Source organism: Paroedura picta, chromosome 2, assembly GCF_049243985.1.
Source record: "Paroedura picta isolate Pp20150507F chromosome 2, Ppicta_v3.0, whole genome shotgun sequence".
Taxonomy (NCBI): domain Eukaryota; kingdom Metazoa; phylum Chordata; class Lepidosauria; order Squamata; family Gekkonidae; genus Paroedura; species Paroedura picta.
This window is the reverse complement of record NC_135370.1, coordinates 184,427,557-184,446,611: the sequence shown is the minus strand read 5'-3', so window position 1 is coordinate 184,446,611 and position 19,055 is coordinate 184,427,557. Positions and strand designations below refer to the sequence as shown.

The 19,055-nt window shown below is 54.3% G+C and overlaps 1 protein-coding gene across 2 annotated transcripts in view; it reads right to left on the bottom strand.

The window, feature by feature from the left end:
• Window positions 1–1,462: 1,462 nt before the first annotated feature.
• Window positions 1,463–19,055, bottom strand: part of MDGA2 (MAM domain containing glycosylphosphatidylinositol anchor 2) — a 413,649-nt gene continuing 396,056 nt past the window's right edge. For both annotated transcript variants that reach the window (XM_077324137.1, XM_077324138.1), the window contains exons 16-17: window positions 4,680–4,785; window positions 1,463–3,736 (exon numbers count right to left, since the gene is read on the bottom strand). In XM_077324137.1, the coding sequence (XP_077180252.1) occupies window positions 3,648–3,736; window positions 4,680–4,785 (195 nt within the window). In that variant the 3' untranslated portion in view covers window positions 1,463–3,647. The remainder of the gene's footprint in view (window positions 3,737–4,679; window positions 4,786–19,055) is intronic.

The window sequence follows — 19,055 nt, the reverse complement described above, 5'->3', positions numbered from 1 at the left end:
GCAGGATCAGCCTCCAGCATTCAGGACAAGGATCTGTCCAGCCGCTGCTTGAAGACGGCCAGTGAGGGGGAGCTCCCCACCTCCTGAGGCAGCCCCTTCCACTGCTGAACTAGACTCCTAGAATCCTAGAGTGGGAAGGGGCCATGCAGGCCATCTAGTCCACCCCCTGCTCAGTGCAGGATCAGCCTCCAGCATTCAGGACAAGGATCTGTCCAGCCGCTGCTTGAAGACGGCCAGTGAGGGGGAGCTCCCCACCTCCTGAGGCAGCCCCTTCCACTGCTGAACTAGACTCCTAGAATCCTAGAGTGGGAAGGGGCCATGCAGGCCATCTAGTCCACCCCCTGCTCAGTGCAGGATCAGCCTCCAGCATTCAGGACAAGGATCTGTCCAGCCGCTGCTTGAAGACGGCCAGTGAGGGGGAGCTCCCCACCTCCTGAGGCAGCCCCTTCCACTGCTGAACTAGACTCCTAGAATCCTAGAGTGGGAAGGGGCCATGCAGGCCATCTAGTCCACTCCCTGCTCAGTGCAGGATCAGCCTCCAGCATCCAGGAGAAGGATCTGTCCAGCCGCTGCTTGAAGACGGCCAGTGAGGGGGAGCTCCCCACCTCCTGAGGCAGCCCCTTCCACTGCTGAACTAGACTCCTAGAATCCTAGAGTGGGAAGGGGCCATGCAGGCCATCTAGTCCACCCCCTGCTCAGTGCAGGATCAGCCTCCAGCATTCAGGACAAGGATCTGTCCAGCCGCTGCTTGAAGACGGCCAGTGAGGGGGAGCTCCCCACCTCCTTAGGCAGCCCCTTCCACTGCTGAACTGGACTCCTAGAATCCCAGAGTGGGAAGGTGCCATGGAGGCCATCTAGTCCACCCCTGCTCAAGGCAGGATCAGCCTCAAGCGTTCAGGAGAAGGATCTGTCCAGCCGCTGCTTGAAGACGGCCAGTGAGGGGGAGCTCCCCACCTCCTGAGGCAGCCCCTTCCACTGCTGGACTCTGGCTCTTTTCTGCTGCTATGTAAAACAAAGGTCACCTTCTCATCCACGTGGCATACAAAAGTGTTTTTTTCACTGAAAATTGTATTAAGAAAATTGTATCAAACCAGGTTTTGCAAAAAGCACTGCAACGGGGGGGGGGCAGAAAATAGATTAATAGACAACATCGTCATGTGGATATTCCAAATACAAACCAAACACTCCAGTTTGGACGACAAACTCTCCCCATGGCAGCCCCCCCCCCCCAGTTCAGAGCAGGGACCCAGGGCTGCTAGCATCTTGTGGCTGTGCTCCCACCCTCTGTGACTCAGAAGGCGGCTGAGTTCGAACTGGGAACCAGGAGATGCATGCCCAGAAGACAAGTCCTTCATTCTGGTCTGTTTTGAACCCGTGACTTTCGAGGTCCGCAGTATTGCTCGTGAGAAAGCCGGTGGGGGGCCTGAGGGACTCAACAAATACACGTGTCACTGACCATACCTTACCTGGAAATAAGCTTTATTGAACATATTTGTAAAATTATCTCTTTTCAGTTGAATGACTGAATCTGCACAAACTTCTTTTTTTTTTCTACAGAATTAAAAAATAAACAAATCAAGCCTCCTTACTGTTTACTGCGGCTCTTTGTGCTTTTTCAAATATTAATGTTTTCAAATGTTAAACTCCCCCTCCCTTCCTTTTTTTAATATCCGAATAATTTGCATATAAGAATTTTCCCCTTTTTCTCATCCTGGGGTACTGAAAGAACATAGGAGAGTCATAATCATCATTATCGTAATTCGGGTTTAGACAAAAAGTCTACTCGTTAACGGAATCCAAAGCGGAGATCATTTATGGGGCAGGGGTTTCCAGATTTCTGTCACCGACTCATAGACGTGGGAAATTACACTGTATTGGACAACTGGCTGATTACAGTTACGGGATGGAGTCAGGTAGCTGAAAATAATTCTTACAGGTTTTATTTTTTCTTTTTTTTTTGCAAAAGTGTTTTTTTTTCCCTTTTCAATTTTGCTAAAATAATAAAATAATATTTCACAATTTGCACAGAGTCTGATAGAAGAGCACAGGCCCTAGATCTTCTCCGTGTCTCGAAATGGAACCAGGTCGGCTGGTCTGTGTGTCACACCGTCAAGAGTCTAATCTCGTTTCTGCACGCTCCTCCTCTCTAACAGTAGGGCCAATCTCATTCCGCACAGAGAAATCCCTTGAGTAGGATTTTGTGTGTTGTGTGTGTGTGTTTCTTAACCATCCCCTTCTTGGCTAGCGACCTCCCAACGTGGCCACCTGTAAAGAAAGGTTCGTTCCCGTCTCCCGACATCCAACGGAAGCTGTTTCCTTGGGCCACGAAGCTCCGGAAGGTGAAACAACACAGGTGTGAGGGCCAGAAGAGCTGACCCTCCGATTCCAGTCAATCCATGTCTGTGAAGTGGCTTCTGTGTGGTTTGGGTTGTGTTTTTTCCTGGCCTGCAGTTTTGCTCTGTAGTTTGCTTTTGTGTGTGTGTGTTTGTGTGTGTGTGTTTTTACGAAAAAAGAGTTTGCGCAAACTTACACCTGAGCCATGCAAGCTTCTCTCCGCTGGAACTTTTCTCTCTCCAAATCTGTCCCCCTTCGTTTTTCTCAGGCTTGTTATCATTGAAGGCACTTGATTTCCATGGCATTTTAGAAAAAAGATGGTAGTTTGGTTTCCTCACTTGGTTGGAACGGGGGATTCAGTCGGGGACGGGACGGGACGGACCGGGGAAGCAAAGTGGGGCCGGGGTCGTAGGAGGACCGGGAGAGGAGGGGTGGGGCGGGGTGGGGGGGGGTCTCGGTGTGTTCAAGTGGCTGCAAGCAAACTCTGGACAAATCCGTGTTGTCGCTGTGTGTACGTCCTGGAATTAAGTGATGCATGCAAAGAGGATGCTGCATACGGCTATCTTAGCATTGCCATGAGGAACTGAAACAAGAATGTCTTCAACAGCTCAGGTGTCTGGGGCCACTTCCGGCGGAGGGCAGCAGCGGCAAGAGGCAGAAAAAGGGGCCCACAACTGCACTGAACTCGATGCAAAAAAACCTGGTGTGAAAGGGGGGAAAAACGCCAGCCCCTCCTGTACCCTGTTTGACAGTGAGGTGTAGGGGTTCTTCTTTCCTCCTTTTTCTCTCTTGGCTTCTTAAAAACTAAATCTCTCTTCTGGCAGGCCATGAGGGGCCCATGGCGACAAGCAAACGATTCACCGGAAACAAAACAAGCCATGACTTTGTGCTTTGACGAGGAATTCGAGAGCTCTTTCGACAAGAGTCCTTCCGAAGGACGCGGCGTTCCCTTTTGTCCCCTTTCCGTCCGCCCGTCCGTCCGTCGCTATCCGCAAAAGCACCTGAAGGTCTGTCGCCTTCACTTCAACGGGTGGTCCACGGCACGGGTACGCGCCAGTAGACCCTTCTCGGTCCATCCTTTCTGTTTGTTTGTTCATTTAATAAACTCCCAATGCTTCTTTTTATATATATATTTACTTTTAAGTTTGATTTTTTAATTTTTTTTTTGTTTGTTTCATATTTGAGTCAGTCAGTGGAGGAATCTTTGGTAGTTTTTGTTTTTGTGTTTTTGTTTAAATGTTTGTTTTACAAAGACTCTTTTCTTCATGCCAGGGCGTGGAACGTCTCGTGTTGTAGCCTCTGCCAGAATAAGGTCACCTCTGATGACTTAAGACAGACAGGAGCAGGAAAAGGGGGAGAATCCGTATATGTGGCAGCGTCCGGGCAGCACCAGAAGGTATATCTAGACAGGAGACAAAAAGCACAGTTAAGAACTTTACCAGTTGGATGGCAACTCTGCCCAGAAACGGGGTTCTCCTTTCCCCACCCCCCTAGATCCGACTGCCCCCGGCACGCCAAGTGTTTGAGAGGGAAAATGTTGTCCGACCGAATGGCTGACATTCAGACCGGGTTTCAGCCAGAGGCATTCTCCCGTGGCACTCAGCACTCTTCCGACATCTTCTCAGAAAGGGCTGGGCCCTGGGCTGCGTAGCTCCACAACATCCCTCTGCCCCACGTGATTTGCATGGCTATGAGCTCAGATTCCCCTCCCGACCTTGGTTGTCTCCGCCGGGGCTGAGACTTATGTGGAAGCTCTATGTACATCCCGTCCTCACAAGGGAAAGCACAGGTTATTCCTCACCATTAAACCTTCAAGTGGGAAAGAACCGAAACGCCAAATATCTTCTGTATGAATTCCCTACAGCTATTTACCATCCTTCACTTGAGGGACGGGCCAGAACGAATGGGATGAAATTACTGCAAAAGAAACTCCGTCTAAACCTCCGGAAGAAGTTCCTGACAGTCAGAGCGGTTCCTCAGTGGAACAGGCTTCCTCGGGAGGTGGTGGGTTCTCCATCTTTGGAGGTTTTTAAACAGAGGCTGGAGAGCCACCTGATGGAGAGGCTGATTCTGTGAAGGCTCAAGGGGGTGGCAGGTGACCGTGGAGGAGCGAGAGGGTTGTGGGTGTCCTGCATGGTGTCATTTATTATTATTTAAATTTATTTCCTGCCACTTCCATGAATGGCCCGTGGCGGGTTACAAATTGTCCCCACTATGACTTGGAGTTGCTGCAGTGCTTAGAAAGGGGCACTTAAGTAAAGAGGGACCTAGTGGGGAGTGGGCCTGTGATTTTCCTTTGACGGTGGGGCTGGCAGGCTGGGAGGGGGCAGAAGGCGCTCGCTTACGGTTGTTGATGTAGTCTGACTTTGTGCACTCCCCTTCCACGATTGAAATGTCGTCTATGGCGATGTCCCCTTCCATTCCTCGCCCACGGATCCCTTCAAAGATGACCTGGAACGACATGAAAGGATCTGAACTTGTAAGACTCTGTAGCGACAGGGGACAGACAGACACAAAAGACATTCGTGACACAGACAAACGCAGGAACTTCCCACTTAGTTTGGGGAAATATTTCAGTCTTGACAAATGGTAGTTCATGTCCTGGAGGTTTACCTGCCAAAGTTCATGAGCAAGTGCACCAGTTTCTCAGGTTATTGCACACCTGACTCACTTTTCTCATTGATTCCCAATGGGGACTCAGAAAGTTGTGGCTTTATTAGGTCCCTGGGAAGCTGCAGCAACTTCTGAGGCATGGCCCAGGAGTCTTTTCCTGGTGCTGGAGAGAATTAGATAATGAAGAGGCAGTGTTTGTGCTGCTCCTGAAATGCTCTCTGGCTGTAGAGTTGAGGCAATGAAGTGTTGAAGGCTTTCATAGCTGGAGCCAATTGGCTGTTCAGTGGAGCTCTAAAAACACCTCCCAGTGGTTCATCATAAAAGACGTGGAGTCTGTGACTAATGGACTTTCTAATGAACTACACCCAGATGCAGGAAAAAACCACTTCCTAACGGACTAGCTAATGAACACTCTGGGAGACTCCCAGTTAAGATAGTAAGTAAATCAAATGCCCCTCATCTATTCACACATTGCACGCTTTGTCACGGAGAGATTCCCATGTTGCCATGTCCTACCTCTGAAGATGCCAGTCGCAGTTAGTGGTGAAATGTCAGGGCCTAAAACTACCAGATCACATTGGCCACCCGGCCTGGAAAACCACAACAGCCAGGAGGTGAAGCACGTCCAAATCAGTTATATGCCAATGCAGATTGAGTATAAGGGAAAAAGTGCTAATAGGCACTTTTGGGGGTGGGGTCCACTGGACGGTCTTGAGTCCTGTCTGGAGGTGCCCAAGTGACTTAGGTGAAGTTCCGTTCTGCTTGGACATAATTCTGCCCCCTGCCCAGGAGCCTGCAGGATTCGGATGTCATAAAACTATCGTCCCATCACCTGCGTCTTCAACCAAGATCCACATCATTGCTGCGGATGAGGGTTCAAACAGGAATGGGCAGCCCTCTGTGCCAGGAGGCGACGGCTTCAAGCCAGGTCCACAAGGGGAGTATTAATAATACTTCGTTTTTATAGCCCCCCCTTCCCCGGTTAGCTCCGGGTGAGACACAACAACATAAACCACACGAAATAATACAAATTTCACCGTTAAAGCCATTAGCATTTAAATGTGGAGGAACCCCTGCAAGCAGCAGGACTCCCAGTTGTCAAAATCAGGATGGCGGGGTGACAAGGGGGGGGGGGGGGGGCTTGCAATTTGTTGCTGGCCCCACCCATTGGCTGGCCACACCCTCCAGTTCATCTTCGGCGCGGAGGTAGAGGTGGATCTGGTGGTGAGTAGCATCCTCCCATGGTCAGACCACCATGCCCTGAAGGGTCCACCCCAGTTGAGCAACAAGCATATCTTAGTCCACCTTCGGAGACTTAAGGAACCTGAAGGATTCTGGAATGATCTACAGCAGCGGTCCGCAAACCCCGGGCCGGGGACCGGTACAGGTCCGTGGATCATTTGGTACCGGGCCGCGGCTCCTTCTCATCCTCCTGCCTGGCTGCTGCCTCGGGGGCTGTCCTGCCATTCTGCCACCAGCTCACCTTTGGTGCTCTCCAGTGACTGCCATGGCTTGGGCTCCCCCTTGGTATGGCACTGCACAGCTGCCGATGGAAGCGCCCCCCAGACTACCCCTCTGGGCATCAGTAAAATTGCTGAGCGTTGACCGGTCCCCGGTGATCAAAAGGTTGGGGACCACTGCTCTACCGGACCCTATGCCCTCTGGTGACTTGCTGGCGGCCTTGGTGGAGGACTGGCAGTCCCGCCTAACGCCTGCTATCGACAAGACCGCTCCTCGGTGCCCTCTCTGCCCTTGCCCAAGCAGGCTACCTGGCATTCCCAGGAGCTTCATGAGAGGAAGAAGGAGGTGGGATGGCCAGAGCACATGTGGCAGAAAACCCGTGACGAGGCAGCAAGGACATCTTATTGCATGCTGAGGAAGGCAGGTGAGAATGCGGTGAACGTGGCCTAATGGGAATTTTTTGGCACTGAATTTGCGTCCGCAAATATTTAGGGTAGTTCGATCTCTTACTGCCCTCGAAGTAGGGTGCCAGAATACTCGTATGTTGGACTTGGGCTGTGAGGCATGGGCAGGCTTTTTTGCGGATAAAGCCTTGTTGCTCCGCCAGGACCGTCCTGTCACATTTGATAAAGAACATGACCGGGAAGCTCGATGGCCGTCAGGGGAGGTGACGTTTGATGGCTTCAGACGGCTCTCTTTAACCCAAGTGGACAAGCTGCTGGGGTCGGTGAGGGCGACCCCTCACCACCCAGATCCCCGTCTGTCGTGGCTGATCAAATCGGGTGACGGTCTCCCTCCCCCTTTGAGGGAGAATCTCGGCCTCTCTCTGACTTCGGGAGAGTTTCCCAAAGGACTACGTTGAGCAGGGGGTTGGACTAGATGGCCTGTATGGCCCCTTCCAACTCTAGGATTCTGTGATTCTAGGATTCTATGACTGGAGGAGGCAGTGCTTCGTCCTCTCCTGATAAATGCACTGCTGGATCCGAGGCCCCCCGGCAGCTACTTCCCAGTCTTGCATCTTGCTTTTCTGGGCAGGATAGTTGAGAGAGCTGCTGCAGACCATCTCCTGGATTCCTTGGAGGAAACTTTGCCCCTGGGCCCATCCCAGTCTGGCTCCGGTCCTGGCCACGGGACAGAGACTACACCAGATGCATTTATGGACAATTCCAGTGCCAGCTGGAACAAGGCGGTTTGGCTATCCTCGTACTTCTTGATCTGTTATCCACATTTGATGCAGCCCAGCATGAGTTATTAGCCCACCGCCTAACTGGGGCAGGGATTAGGGGGACAGGCTGGCAGTGGCTGGTCTCCTTCCTCCAGCACTGGACACAGAGGGGGGCAGTGGGGGAAGGGTTGTCTGGACCCTTTGCGTTCCTGCAGGGGCAATGCTCTCCCCCAAGCTTTTCAACATCTATATGCGCCCTCTGGCTCAGCTGGTTCGGGGCTTTGGGCTGGGTTGTCCTCAGTATGTGGATGACACCCAGCTCTACCTCCTGATGGATGGCCGGCTGGACTCCCCCCCCCCCCCGGGAATATTTGTCAGATGTTTGGAAGAGGTGGCTGGATGGCTCAGGCAGAGTCACCTGAAACTCAACCCCTCCAAGACGGGGCTGGTAGGAAGGGGCAGGAGCAGAAGTGCATCTTCTCTGCCTGGATGGGGTGCAGCTGACGGGTGTGCCTGCGGACAGGAATTTGGGGGCAATCTTGGAGGCTCAGATCATGAAGGTAGCCCAAACGGTGTTCTACCATCTGTGTCAAGTACGGCTACTAGCGCCCTGCCTGCGCCCTGAACATTTGGCCATAGTGATCCATGCAACAGTCACTTCTAGATTAGACCTCTGTAACTCGCTCTACGTGGGCCTTCCCCCGTCTCTGACCCAGAAATTGCAGTTGGAGCAAAATGCAGCCACCAGGGTCCTCACCAGGCCATCTTGGAGGGCGCATGTCCAGCCTGTGCTGAGGCAGCTGCATTGGCCATCAACTAGCTTCTGGATAAGCTACAAGGTTTTGGTTCTGACCTTTAAGGCTTTATGCGGCCTGGGCCCTGCCTTTCTGAGGGACCGCTTGTCTCCTTATGCCCCCCGCAAGACTCTCTGCTCTGCGGTTATGATCTGCTGGTGGTCCTGGGCCCCTGGGAGGTTCGGCTGGCATGGGCGATTCAGCTCAGGTAAGCCTGAAAAGTCCTCAAATTAGCACTGATTCAAGTATTTTGGAATAGGAACAGGCTGCCTAAGGAGGTGGTGAGCTCCCCCTCACTGGCAGTCTTCAAGCAAAGGTTGGAGACACACTTTTCTTGGATGCTTTAGGATGCTCTGGGCTGATCCTACGTAGAGCAGGGGGTTGGACTAGATGGCCTGTATGGCCCCTTCCAACTCTATGATTCTATGATTCTATTTTGGGGCATTTCCTTTGAGCTGGAAACTGCTGCACACCAGCTGGGGGAGTTCCTGCCAGATGTGGCCCCTGCCCTGGACTCTGCCCCTTGTAGCCTTGTTTTGCAATTGGCAAAGAGATAACAGCACAGGCAACAACCACATGCAGGAAGCGCCCAGAAAGGGCTCCAGCCTCCCCCTCTGCTGCCCTGGATGCAAAAGAGCCGTCCCACTGTCAGGGTCCCCCCAAGGGTGCTCAGCCCTCCTGCTGCTTGATCCGCTGCCCCCTCCTCCCCTTGTCAGGGCCCAGACTAGAGCTGCGGGCAGAGCCGTGGTTCAGCGGGAAATTCTCTGCTTTGCAAGCAGGTTCCATCCTGGTGTGTCCCGGGGCTAATTGCAGGACAAGCCGGCTGGGCTCCTTTGCATGCCTCCCCCGGGGGAATTCACTTGAAGGAGTCACTCTCTCTATTTGTTCCGTCTGAGCAGGATCAATAGAAGCAAAGGTCACCGGCTGCAAAGTGAGTTGCCTTAATGAACTGAATTGCTCGCTGCGGCCCCGGGGGGTGCTGGCTTTTGCATACCAAGAAGAAGGGGAGGCGGGGGGGGGGGGAGAGTCCTGCAAGCCAAGCCCAGCATCAGCATTCTGCACCGAGGAGGGTGGGAAATCAGCACCCTCTGCTCTTTGGGGTCGTTCCCCTGAAGGAGGAGTGAGGCTCCGTCCCAGGCACTCTCCTGTTGCTGACCGCCAGACTCTGCAAACTCAAACTGATCCACAATGCAGCAAACCGGGCCCTCACAACGACCCACCGGAGAGCGTGCGTGACACCTGGGCTCTCCCAGCGGCACGGGCTCCAAAGTGGAGACCGGATCTGGTCCAAGGTCTTCGCTCTAGGGCTGTGCGTGGCGGCATCCGAATTCGGACATCGCCATGCACAACCCTACTTTACTCTCACTTTTAAAGTCCTAAGCCAGCCTTTTTCAACTTTTTTACCACCGAGAAATCCTGACACCAGCTCTGAGGTTGGGGAATTGTGGGGTGGGATTACTTCCCTCCCAGGGCATTCAAGGGTGTGGTACTTCCCCCCTTCATAAGCCAAACCCTTCTGCTCTGTGGTTTGTAATTGATTTCTGTGACGGATGTCTGAAGCTGCCGAGCCGATGGTGTTTACTGGCCAAATTCTCTAGCTTGTGTTTTATGACTGTAGTTTCCCATAACAGAGCGGTGGGATCCCGTCCCCCCCTTAGACCCCTCCCCTAGCTGGGATTGGAAGAAATGTTTGGTCTGTCTGAAACCTGAGTCATCAACCTGAGGGAGGGAGGGGGATGTGACTGTGTTTTATATATGTGAATCCCTACATGGACCTTAGAATCATAGAGTTGGAAGGGGCCATACAGGCCATCTAGTCCAACCCCCTGCTCAACGCAGGATCAGGCCAAAGCATCCTAAAGCATCCAAGAAAAATGTGCATCCAACCTTTCTTGAAGACTGCCAGTGAGGAGGAGCTCACCACCTCCGTAGGCAGCCTGTTCCACTGCTGAACTACTCTGACTATGAACACTTTTTTCCGGATATCTAGCCTATATCGTTGTACTTGAAGTTTAAACCCATTACTGAATGTCCTCTCCTCTGCAGCCAGCAGAAACAGCATCCTGCCCTCCTCCAAGTGACTGTCGTGGTTCGGTCCTTGGTGGCTTGGGAACGGGACCGAACCCCGCCATCAGAGGCGCCCGCGATCACGGAGGTAGGGCATGGTGATCATAGGCAAGCCGGCAGCTGGGCGCCCCACCCGATCGTTGAGGTGGCAATGGCCGCTAAAGAACCTCAATGTCCCCCTCCACCTTTTGACAAGGGCCCGGAGATGGCCCTTTGTTCCAGGAAAATGGGCCATCAGGAACCCCGGAAAACCTCGCATATGTGCATGAGTCATGATTGTATCAGCATGTTCCCTCCGCAAGTACTGGGTGGGGCAATACAGCCTAAGGAGGTGGGTTTTGTATAAAAGGGAGCTTCCACCTGGAGTTCGGTGGAAGCTCTTACTCCATACCAGCGGACTCCACGTTGCTGAAATAAAGCTTGTTCCTGTTGTATCGTTCACCAGGCCTGGCGTGACGTTTTCTTCAAAGGGGCACCCTGTTTTTTCAGTTAGCAAGCGGGTTCCCGACATCGTAAGAGCTTCCCACCGAACTCCAGGGTCGGCATCGCATCCGAGCGCTTATCGGGACGGATCCAGAGATGGCGTTTTCAAGCAACGGGGCGGTCTCGACCCCCACGAACCCCGGGAACATGAGTTTAATGTCCCCGGGAGATTTCCTCCGAAAATCGGGGGGCCAGGAGCAGCTGTCCGGGACCCCGAGACCCTCGGCAGCGGCGGCCAAGGGAAGGCGCCGGGCCATGGGTTTCCCAAGCACGGCGGGGAGCGCGCCGAGGTCTGGGGGGTTGGCCCCAACCTGGGACACCCAGCTGAGGCAGGCGCTTCGCCCGGTAGGACCTGAGGAATCCCTAGAGGACCTGCGGCGGGCCATGGCGGACTTGGCCAGGCGCTTGCAGGCAGCTGAAGCCCGTGAGCAAGCTCGGGCCGGGCCCGGGGGGACTGGTAATACAACGGCGGAGGGGATCGCGTCGAGTGAGGACGTCTCCAGCGACGAGGACGAGCCCGGTACTGGTGAGCGGGCCCCGGACCCCGACCCGGAGCAGTTTTCAGTCCCGAGTAGGCGAGACGGCCAGCGGAGAGGCGAGATAGCAGAGGATCTCGGGGGAGCGGGTGAGCCGACGGGGCGGCGAGAGCCGGACCAACGCAGGAGCGACGTGCAAGGCAGGGAGCGGCACGGCGTCGTTGGGCAAGTTGGTAGCCGGTGGAGCGGAGCAGGACGAGACGGCGGACGCCGAGAATCCCGGATCCGGAGGGGGTCGGACTACTCTCCAAAACGTTCCCCCCCAGAGCTTAAGGCGCGTTTCGACGGGACGCCGGACGACCTCCCGCAGTTCCTCCTCCACGCGCTGACGCATGCCCGGAGGTATGGAGACCGGTATGAGGACTCCGAGGACTTGGTCTGGGGGGTGGCCTCGTGTCTCCAGGGCAAGGCGGGTCAGTGGTACCTAGGGTTGGCCGAGCGCGGCGACCCGGCAACTCGGGACCTGCAGGACTTCGTGGTCGCGCTCCGCCGACGATTCCAGGACCCCCAGGCTGAGGACAAGGCAAAGAGTCGGATCAAGGGACTTCGACAGGGTACTAGGGGGGTTATGGACTATATAGACATTTTCCGGAGGGAAGCAGGCAAGGTGTTCTCCTGGAACGAGGAGACCCAAATCGAGTACTTCCGGGAGGGCCTTAACCCGAAGCTCAGGGAATGGGCCGTGATCAAGGGGACGGAAGAAGATCTGTCTACACTGGAGGGGTGGTGTTTTGTGGTCGCCAAGCTGGAAGCCAGCCTGGGTTGGGCCGCCGCACCCCCCCGGGAGGCCAAAGGCGGGTCAGCCGAGGCGCCGAGACCGGGCCCCGACAACTCTCGCCCCAAACGACCCCCGAACCCCGAGCGGGAAAGGAGACGCCGGGAAGGTCTGTGCCTGAAATGCGGGGGGTCAGGACATTTCGCAGCAGCGTGCCAACGGCAAGGGGGGGAGGACCGCGGGCTCTCCCAGGGGGGAGGTGCGACACGCCCCCAGCAGGCACGCCGGGCGGAGGACCTCCGCAACGAACCGGGAAGCGCCCAGGCGACGGGAAACGGCCAGGACCTGCTGTAGACGGCGCCGGGCAGCAGGTCCCACGGTGCGAGGGAAAACCCCTACAGCATGAGGCGCGACCTCCGAACGTGGTAATTTTAGAGCTCCGGAACCCGGAGAACGGACTAAGTTGGGTGGGGGAGGCTCTTTTGGACTCTGGATGCGACCACAGCATGGTCCACCCCCAGATAGCCCGGGCTTTGGGGCTACCGAAGCGCATTCGGAAGGTTCCCCTGGTTTTCGTCCAGATGGACGGCAGCCCGATTCAGGGGGGACCTTTCGGGGAGGAGGTGGGTCCTATCGCCATCCACATAGGGGACCACCAAGAGCTGCGGTGGCTGATCCAGGTCCCCGTAGCGGGATATCGGGCGGTGTTGGGCCTGGATTGGCTGAAGGAACACAACCCCGTGGTGGACTGGCGGGCGGGGACCCTGAAGTTTGACTTGACGGTGGGTGCACGGCATCGGGTCCCCCACGAGAATTCCAGCCACAAGAGGACGGCGGCGCGTCCCAGGGGAGCGGCGGCGGCGCAGCAGGAGAAACCAGAGCCCGAGGTCCCGCCAGAGTACCGAGACCTCGCAGCCGTTTTCAGCGAGCGGGAAGCGGACGAGCTACCCCCACACCGCCGCACGGACTGCGCTATCAACATCCCAGAGGGGGCGGTACTACCCAAAGGGCGCATCTACAAGATGAGTGAGGGTGAGCTCAAGGACCTCCGGGAGTTTTTGGATAAAAATCTGGCCCGAGGTTTCATCCGGCCCGCTTCCAGTCCCATGGGAGCTCCAGTCTTGTTCGTCCGGAAAAAGGATGGGTCCCGACGGCTGTGCCAGGACTATCGGGGCCTCAACGCCATCGCAGCGGGGAACGCTTACCCCCTCCCGCTGATCCCGGATTTGCTGGCCCGGCTGGGCAAAGGGACTCTGTTCACTAAGCTGGACCTAAGGGAGGCGTACTACCGGGTACGCATCCGGGAGGGGGATGAGTGGAAAACAGCGTTTAACTGTCAATTGGGACAATTCGAATTTAAAGTGATGCCGTTCGGCTTAAGCGGGGCACCTGGGGTTTTCATGAGTCTAATTAATGAGGTGTTGCAGGACCTTCTGTTTCAGGGGGTGGTGGTTTATTTGGATGACGTCCTGATCTACAGCCAAGATCCCCAAGAGCACGTGACCCTGGTGAGGGAGGTGTTAAAGCGCCTGCTGGCAAACCACCTATACGTGAAGCTGGCTAAGTGCGAATTCCACCGTCCCTCCCTGGACTATTTGGGCTACCGCATCTCAGCCCAGGGCATAGCTATGGACCCCGAGAAGGTGCAGGCGGTGCTGGCCTGGGAAAGGCCCCGCACCCGGAAACAGCTACAAAGCTTCCTGGGGTTTGCTAACTTTTTTAGAGGCTTCATCCCCAGATACTCCTCCGTAGTGGCTCCCCTCACGGACTTGCTAGGTACCAAGGGGAGAGGTCCTCGCGCCACGCGGCCCAGCGCAGCGCTCGGCTGGAATGAGAAATCGGAGGCAGCGTTCCTGGCCCTCAAGCAAGCTTTCGCGTCTGAGCCCACGCTACTGCACGTCGACCCAACCCAGCCGATGGTGGTACAAGTCGACGCCAGCGACGCAGCAGCCGGGGCGGTTCTCCTGCAGCGAGACAAGGCGGGACAGCTGAGGCCGGCGGCCTACCTCTCACGAAAATTCGCCGAAACGGAGCGGAACTGGTCTACCTGGGAGAAGGAGGCGTTTGCGATTAAGTTCGCCCTCACCGAATGGCGGCATTGGCTGGAGGAAACAGAGGAGCCGTTCGAGGTCTGGACAGATCACAAGAATCTGGAGGCGCTCCGGCAACCGCGATCCCTGAACGCCAAGCAGATGAGGTGGGCGGAGTTCTTTTCGCGGTACAATTTCAAGCTTGGTCACATCCCCGGCAAAGAGAATTTCCTCGCGGACGCCCTCTCCCGTCTGCCGCATTATGGGGAGGGGTACGCTCCCTGCACCAGGTCCGTGTTTGGTGAGGAGCAGCTGGGACGGGGGGTCGTCACTAGGCGTCGGGCCAGGGAGGAATGGGAGCCCGACCCGGCGACCGCCCCGCTCCGAGACCGCCTAGTGGCAGCCTACGGGACAGACGAGGAGCTGGCTGAGCTCCGGGACTCTTTGATTTTGGACTCCGGTCTCTGGCGGAGGGGGGAGGCTGTCTACGTCCCGGAAGGGCTACGACGGGAAGCCCTCAGCCTCTGCCACGATGCTAAGACCGCCGGGCACTTCGGTTTCGTAAAATCCTGGAAGTTGGCCCGGCGGCGGTTTTGGTGGCCCAGTCTGCGGCGGGACACAAAAGCTTACGTCAGTGGTTGTCCTGTCTGCCTGACCTGCAAGTCGGGGGTTGGCAAGCCGAAAGGTCTGCTGCACCCGCTCGAGGTCCCGACCCGGCCGTGGTCAGTGATCTCCATGGACTTTATAACAGACTTGCCTCCCAGCAAGGGGAAAACGGTGATCTGGGTGGTGGTAGATCTATTTTCCAAACAGGCCCATTTCATTCCTTGCGCCAGTGTCCCCAGTGCTTCACAGTTGGCTCGGATGTTCCTGGATCACGTGTTCCGACTGCACGGGCTGCCGGACAAGGTGATTTCCGATCGGGGCTCACAATTCGTGTCCCGGTTTTGGCAAGCTTTCCTGCGCCTGTTAGACATCGAGCAAGGGCTGAGCTCCGCTTACCACCCCCAGACGGACGGGCAGACCGAGCGGGTTAATCAAGTACTGGAGCAGTACTTGCGGTGTTTCGGTTCCTATCATCAAGACACCTGGGTGCCCCTGCTCCCCCTGGCCGAGTTCGCGTACAACAACGCAGACCACAGCAGCACGGAGATGTCGCCTTTTGCCGTCGTCTACGGGACAGACCTGAGACACTTCCCGGAGCTTGGAGAGGTCCCCGCCCGGGAATCGGCCGACCTTCGCGAGTGGGGGAAGCGTGCCGGGAGCTGCTGGAAGTCGCTGCAGGAGCAGCTCCACAAAGTCAAGGCAGCGCAGAAAGAGGACGCCGACCGGAAGAGACGACCAGCTGAGGAGATCCGACCGGGGGATCGAGTTTACCTTTCCACCCGGAACCTACGGTTGAATTTGCCCAGCAAGAAGCTAGGCCCTCGGTTTTTGGGGCCTTTCGAGGTCTTGGCCCCGATCAACGAAGTTTCGGTCAAGCTCAAGCTCCCCAAGAACCTCCGGCACATCCATCCCGTCTTTCACGTGAGCCTTCTAAAAAAAACTCCGGACGGTGACGTTTGGCACCCTGTGTTTTCCCCGCCAGCGCCCGAGGTCCTGCCGGGGGGGGAGCACCACGAGGTGGTGGATATCCTGGACTCTAGACTCCACAGGGGGAAGTTGCAGTACCTCGTGGAATGGAAGGACTTCGCTTTGGGGGACCGGGAATGGGTCTGGGCAGCGGACGTCCTTGCGCCCCGACTCACTGAACGTTTCCACAAGCGGTATCCTGGCCGTCCCGGGGGGTTGGAGAATGGACCTTTGGGGGGGCAGAATGTCGTGGTTCGGTCCTTGGTGGCTTGGGAACGGGACCGAACCCCGCCATCAGAGGCGCCCGCGATCACGGAGGTAGGGCATGGTGATCATAGGCAAGCCGGCAGCTGGGCGCCCCACCCGATCGTTGAGGTGGCAATGGCCGCTAAAGAACCTCAATGTCCCCCTCCACCTTTTGACAAGGGCCCGGAGATGGCCCTTTGTTCCAGGAAAATGGGCCATCAGGAACCCCGGAAAACCTCGCATATGTGCATGAGTCATGATTGTATCAGCATGTTCCCTCCGCAAGTACTGGGTGGGGCAATACAGCCTAAGGAGGTGGGTTTTGTATAAAAGGGAGCTTCCACCTGGAGTTCGGTGGAAGCTCTTACTCCATACCAGCGGACTCCACGTTGCTGAAATAAAGCTTGTTCCTGTTGTATCGTTCACCAGGCCTGGCGTGACGTTTTCTTCAAAGGGGCACCCTGTTTTTTCAGTTAGCAAGCGGGTTCCCGACAGTGACAACCTTTCAAATACTTAAAGAGGGCTATCATGTCCCCTCTCAACCTCCTTTTCTCCAGGCTGAACATTACCAAGTCCCTCAACCTATCTTCATAGGGCTTGGTCCCTTGGCCCCAGATCATCTTTGTCACTCTCCTCTGTACCCTTTCAATTTTATCGACGTCCTTCTTGAAGTGAGGCCTCCAGAACGGCACACAGTACTCCAGGTGTGGTCTGACCAGTGCCGTATACAATGGGACTATGACATCTTGTGATTTTGATGTGATGCCTCTGTTGATACAGCCCAAAATGGCATTTGCCTTTTTTACCGCTGCATCACACTGCCTGCTCATGTTTAGTTTACAATCCACAAGTACCCCAAGGTCTTGTTCACACACAGTGTTACCTAGAAGCGTATCCCCCATCCAGTAGGCATGCTTTTCATTTTTCTGACCCAGATGCAGAACTTTACACTTATCTTTATTAGATTGCATCTTGTTCTCATTTGCCCATTTTTCCATTGTGTTCAGATCTCATTGAACTCTGTCTCTATCTTCCGGAGTATTTGCCAGTCCTCCCAATTTAGTGTCATCTGCAAACTTGATGAGTAGTCCCTCCACCCCCTCATCTAGATCATTAATAAATATGTTAAAAAGTACCGGGCCGAGCACCGAGCCCTGAGGTACCCCGCTACTCACCTCTCTCCAGTGCGGTTCTCTAACCAATTCCCTATCCACCTATCTATCTGAAAGTCCAGATTGCAGTCCTTCAACTTATCCATCAGAACATCATGGGGAACCTTGTCAAAAGCTTTACTAAAATCCAAGTAAATGACATCAACCAAATTTCCCCGATCCAGCAAACCTGTTACTTGGTCAAAAAAGGAAACTAGGTTGGTCTGGCAGGACCTGTTGGAGACAAATCCATGCTGACTTCCTTGGATCACCAAATTGTCCTCCAGATGTTTGCAGATCGCTCCCTTTAATATCTGCTCCATTATCTTCCCCACAACAGAGGTCAGACTCATTGGTCTGTAGTTTCCCGGGTCATCCTTCCTCCCTTTTTTGAAGATCGGAATAACGTTTGCTCTCTTCCAGTCCTCCGGGACATCTCCAGTCCTTAAAGAGGTTCTGAAGATGATGGACAAGGGCTGTGCAAGTTCTCTGGAAAGTTCTTTGAGTACTCTCGGGTGCATTTCATCTGGACCAGGGGATTTGAACTCATCCAGTGCAGCTAAATGCCTCTCGACAACCTCTCTATCCATGTTAACCTGCCACCCAGACACTATCCTTTGGCTACAGCCATCTCTAGATGTGCCTAAACACTTTGACCTGTGGGAAAAAAACAGATGTAAAATAGGCACTAAGCCTTTCTGCTTTCTCTGCATCTTTCGTTAGAGTTTGTCCATCTGCACCCAACAGTGGGCCTATTGCCTCCTTGACTTTACGTTTGCTCCTCACATAACTGAAAAATCTTTTCTTGTTACAATGGGCTTCCCTGGCCAATCTTAGCTCACTCTCAGCTTTGGCCTTTCTGATGATTGATCTACAGTGCCTAGTAACCTGTAGGTACTCTTCTTTAGAGCTCTGTCCTTCCCTCCATTTCCTGAACATTTTCCTTTTCTTTCTTAGTTCCTCTTGAAGTTCTCTGTTCATCCAAATAGGCTTCTTAGAGCTCCTGCAGTGTTTTCGTCTTTCTGGGATAGTTATTGATTGAGCATGCAATAGCTCCTGTTTGAGTAGCGCCCACCCTTCACATGCTCCCTTCCCTTCCAGCATTCTCGTCCATGGTATGACACTCATCATGTCTCTGAGTTTATTAAAGTTTGCCCTACGAAAATCCAACATCTGCGTCTGGCTACAAGCTTCCTTGGCTCCTCATCTCAAAAGGAATTCTATGAGGACATGGTCACTTCCCCCTAGGGTCCCTCCAGGTGTGGTCTGACTAGTGCTGAACCTTCAGTTCTGCCTAAACTTCTTGTTGGATGTCTTTATTTAAGAATAAAGAAACTTTCCAGAATAGAAGTTTGCTTGCCTCCAAGTCTAGACACAGGCACAAGATCAGGAAATCAATTCAGTGGAACTTGTTTTAGGCAGACCCGTTTTTAATCCTTCTCAGCTGGGGTGAAGGGTGGCAGCCAGAAATCTCAATCTAAACAGGGGGAAAGCCAGATGTGTCCCAGAGTTCATACAGGCCAATTTATGATTTCCAGTGACAGCTGGGAGACATTTCTACTTCCAAATACAGAGTTGTGTTTTGTGGCAGATCACCGATCATCTGACTGGGGATGCCTCTTCCCCACCCCAATTTGTATGAATAAACAAGGCACAATTATGGCACGTTAGAATGAGTCAAATGCCACAGGAGGAGATCTTCCTGCAAGAATTTATTTACATTCTTGCTGTTCATTTTGTATTAGTGGTGGTCATAAAGTATTCAAACTCCTCTCTTCAGAGGAAAAATCCTTACTGGATGACATGTGGACCAGGAAGGCACAGAATAAATCCAGAATGCACTTAAGCATACAAATTAACCTATAAAAACCTTTAATTTCTGAGTCAA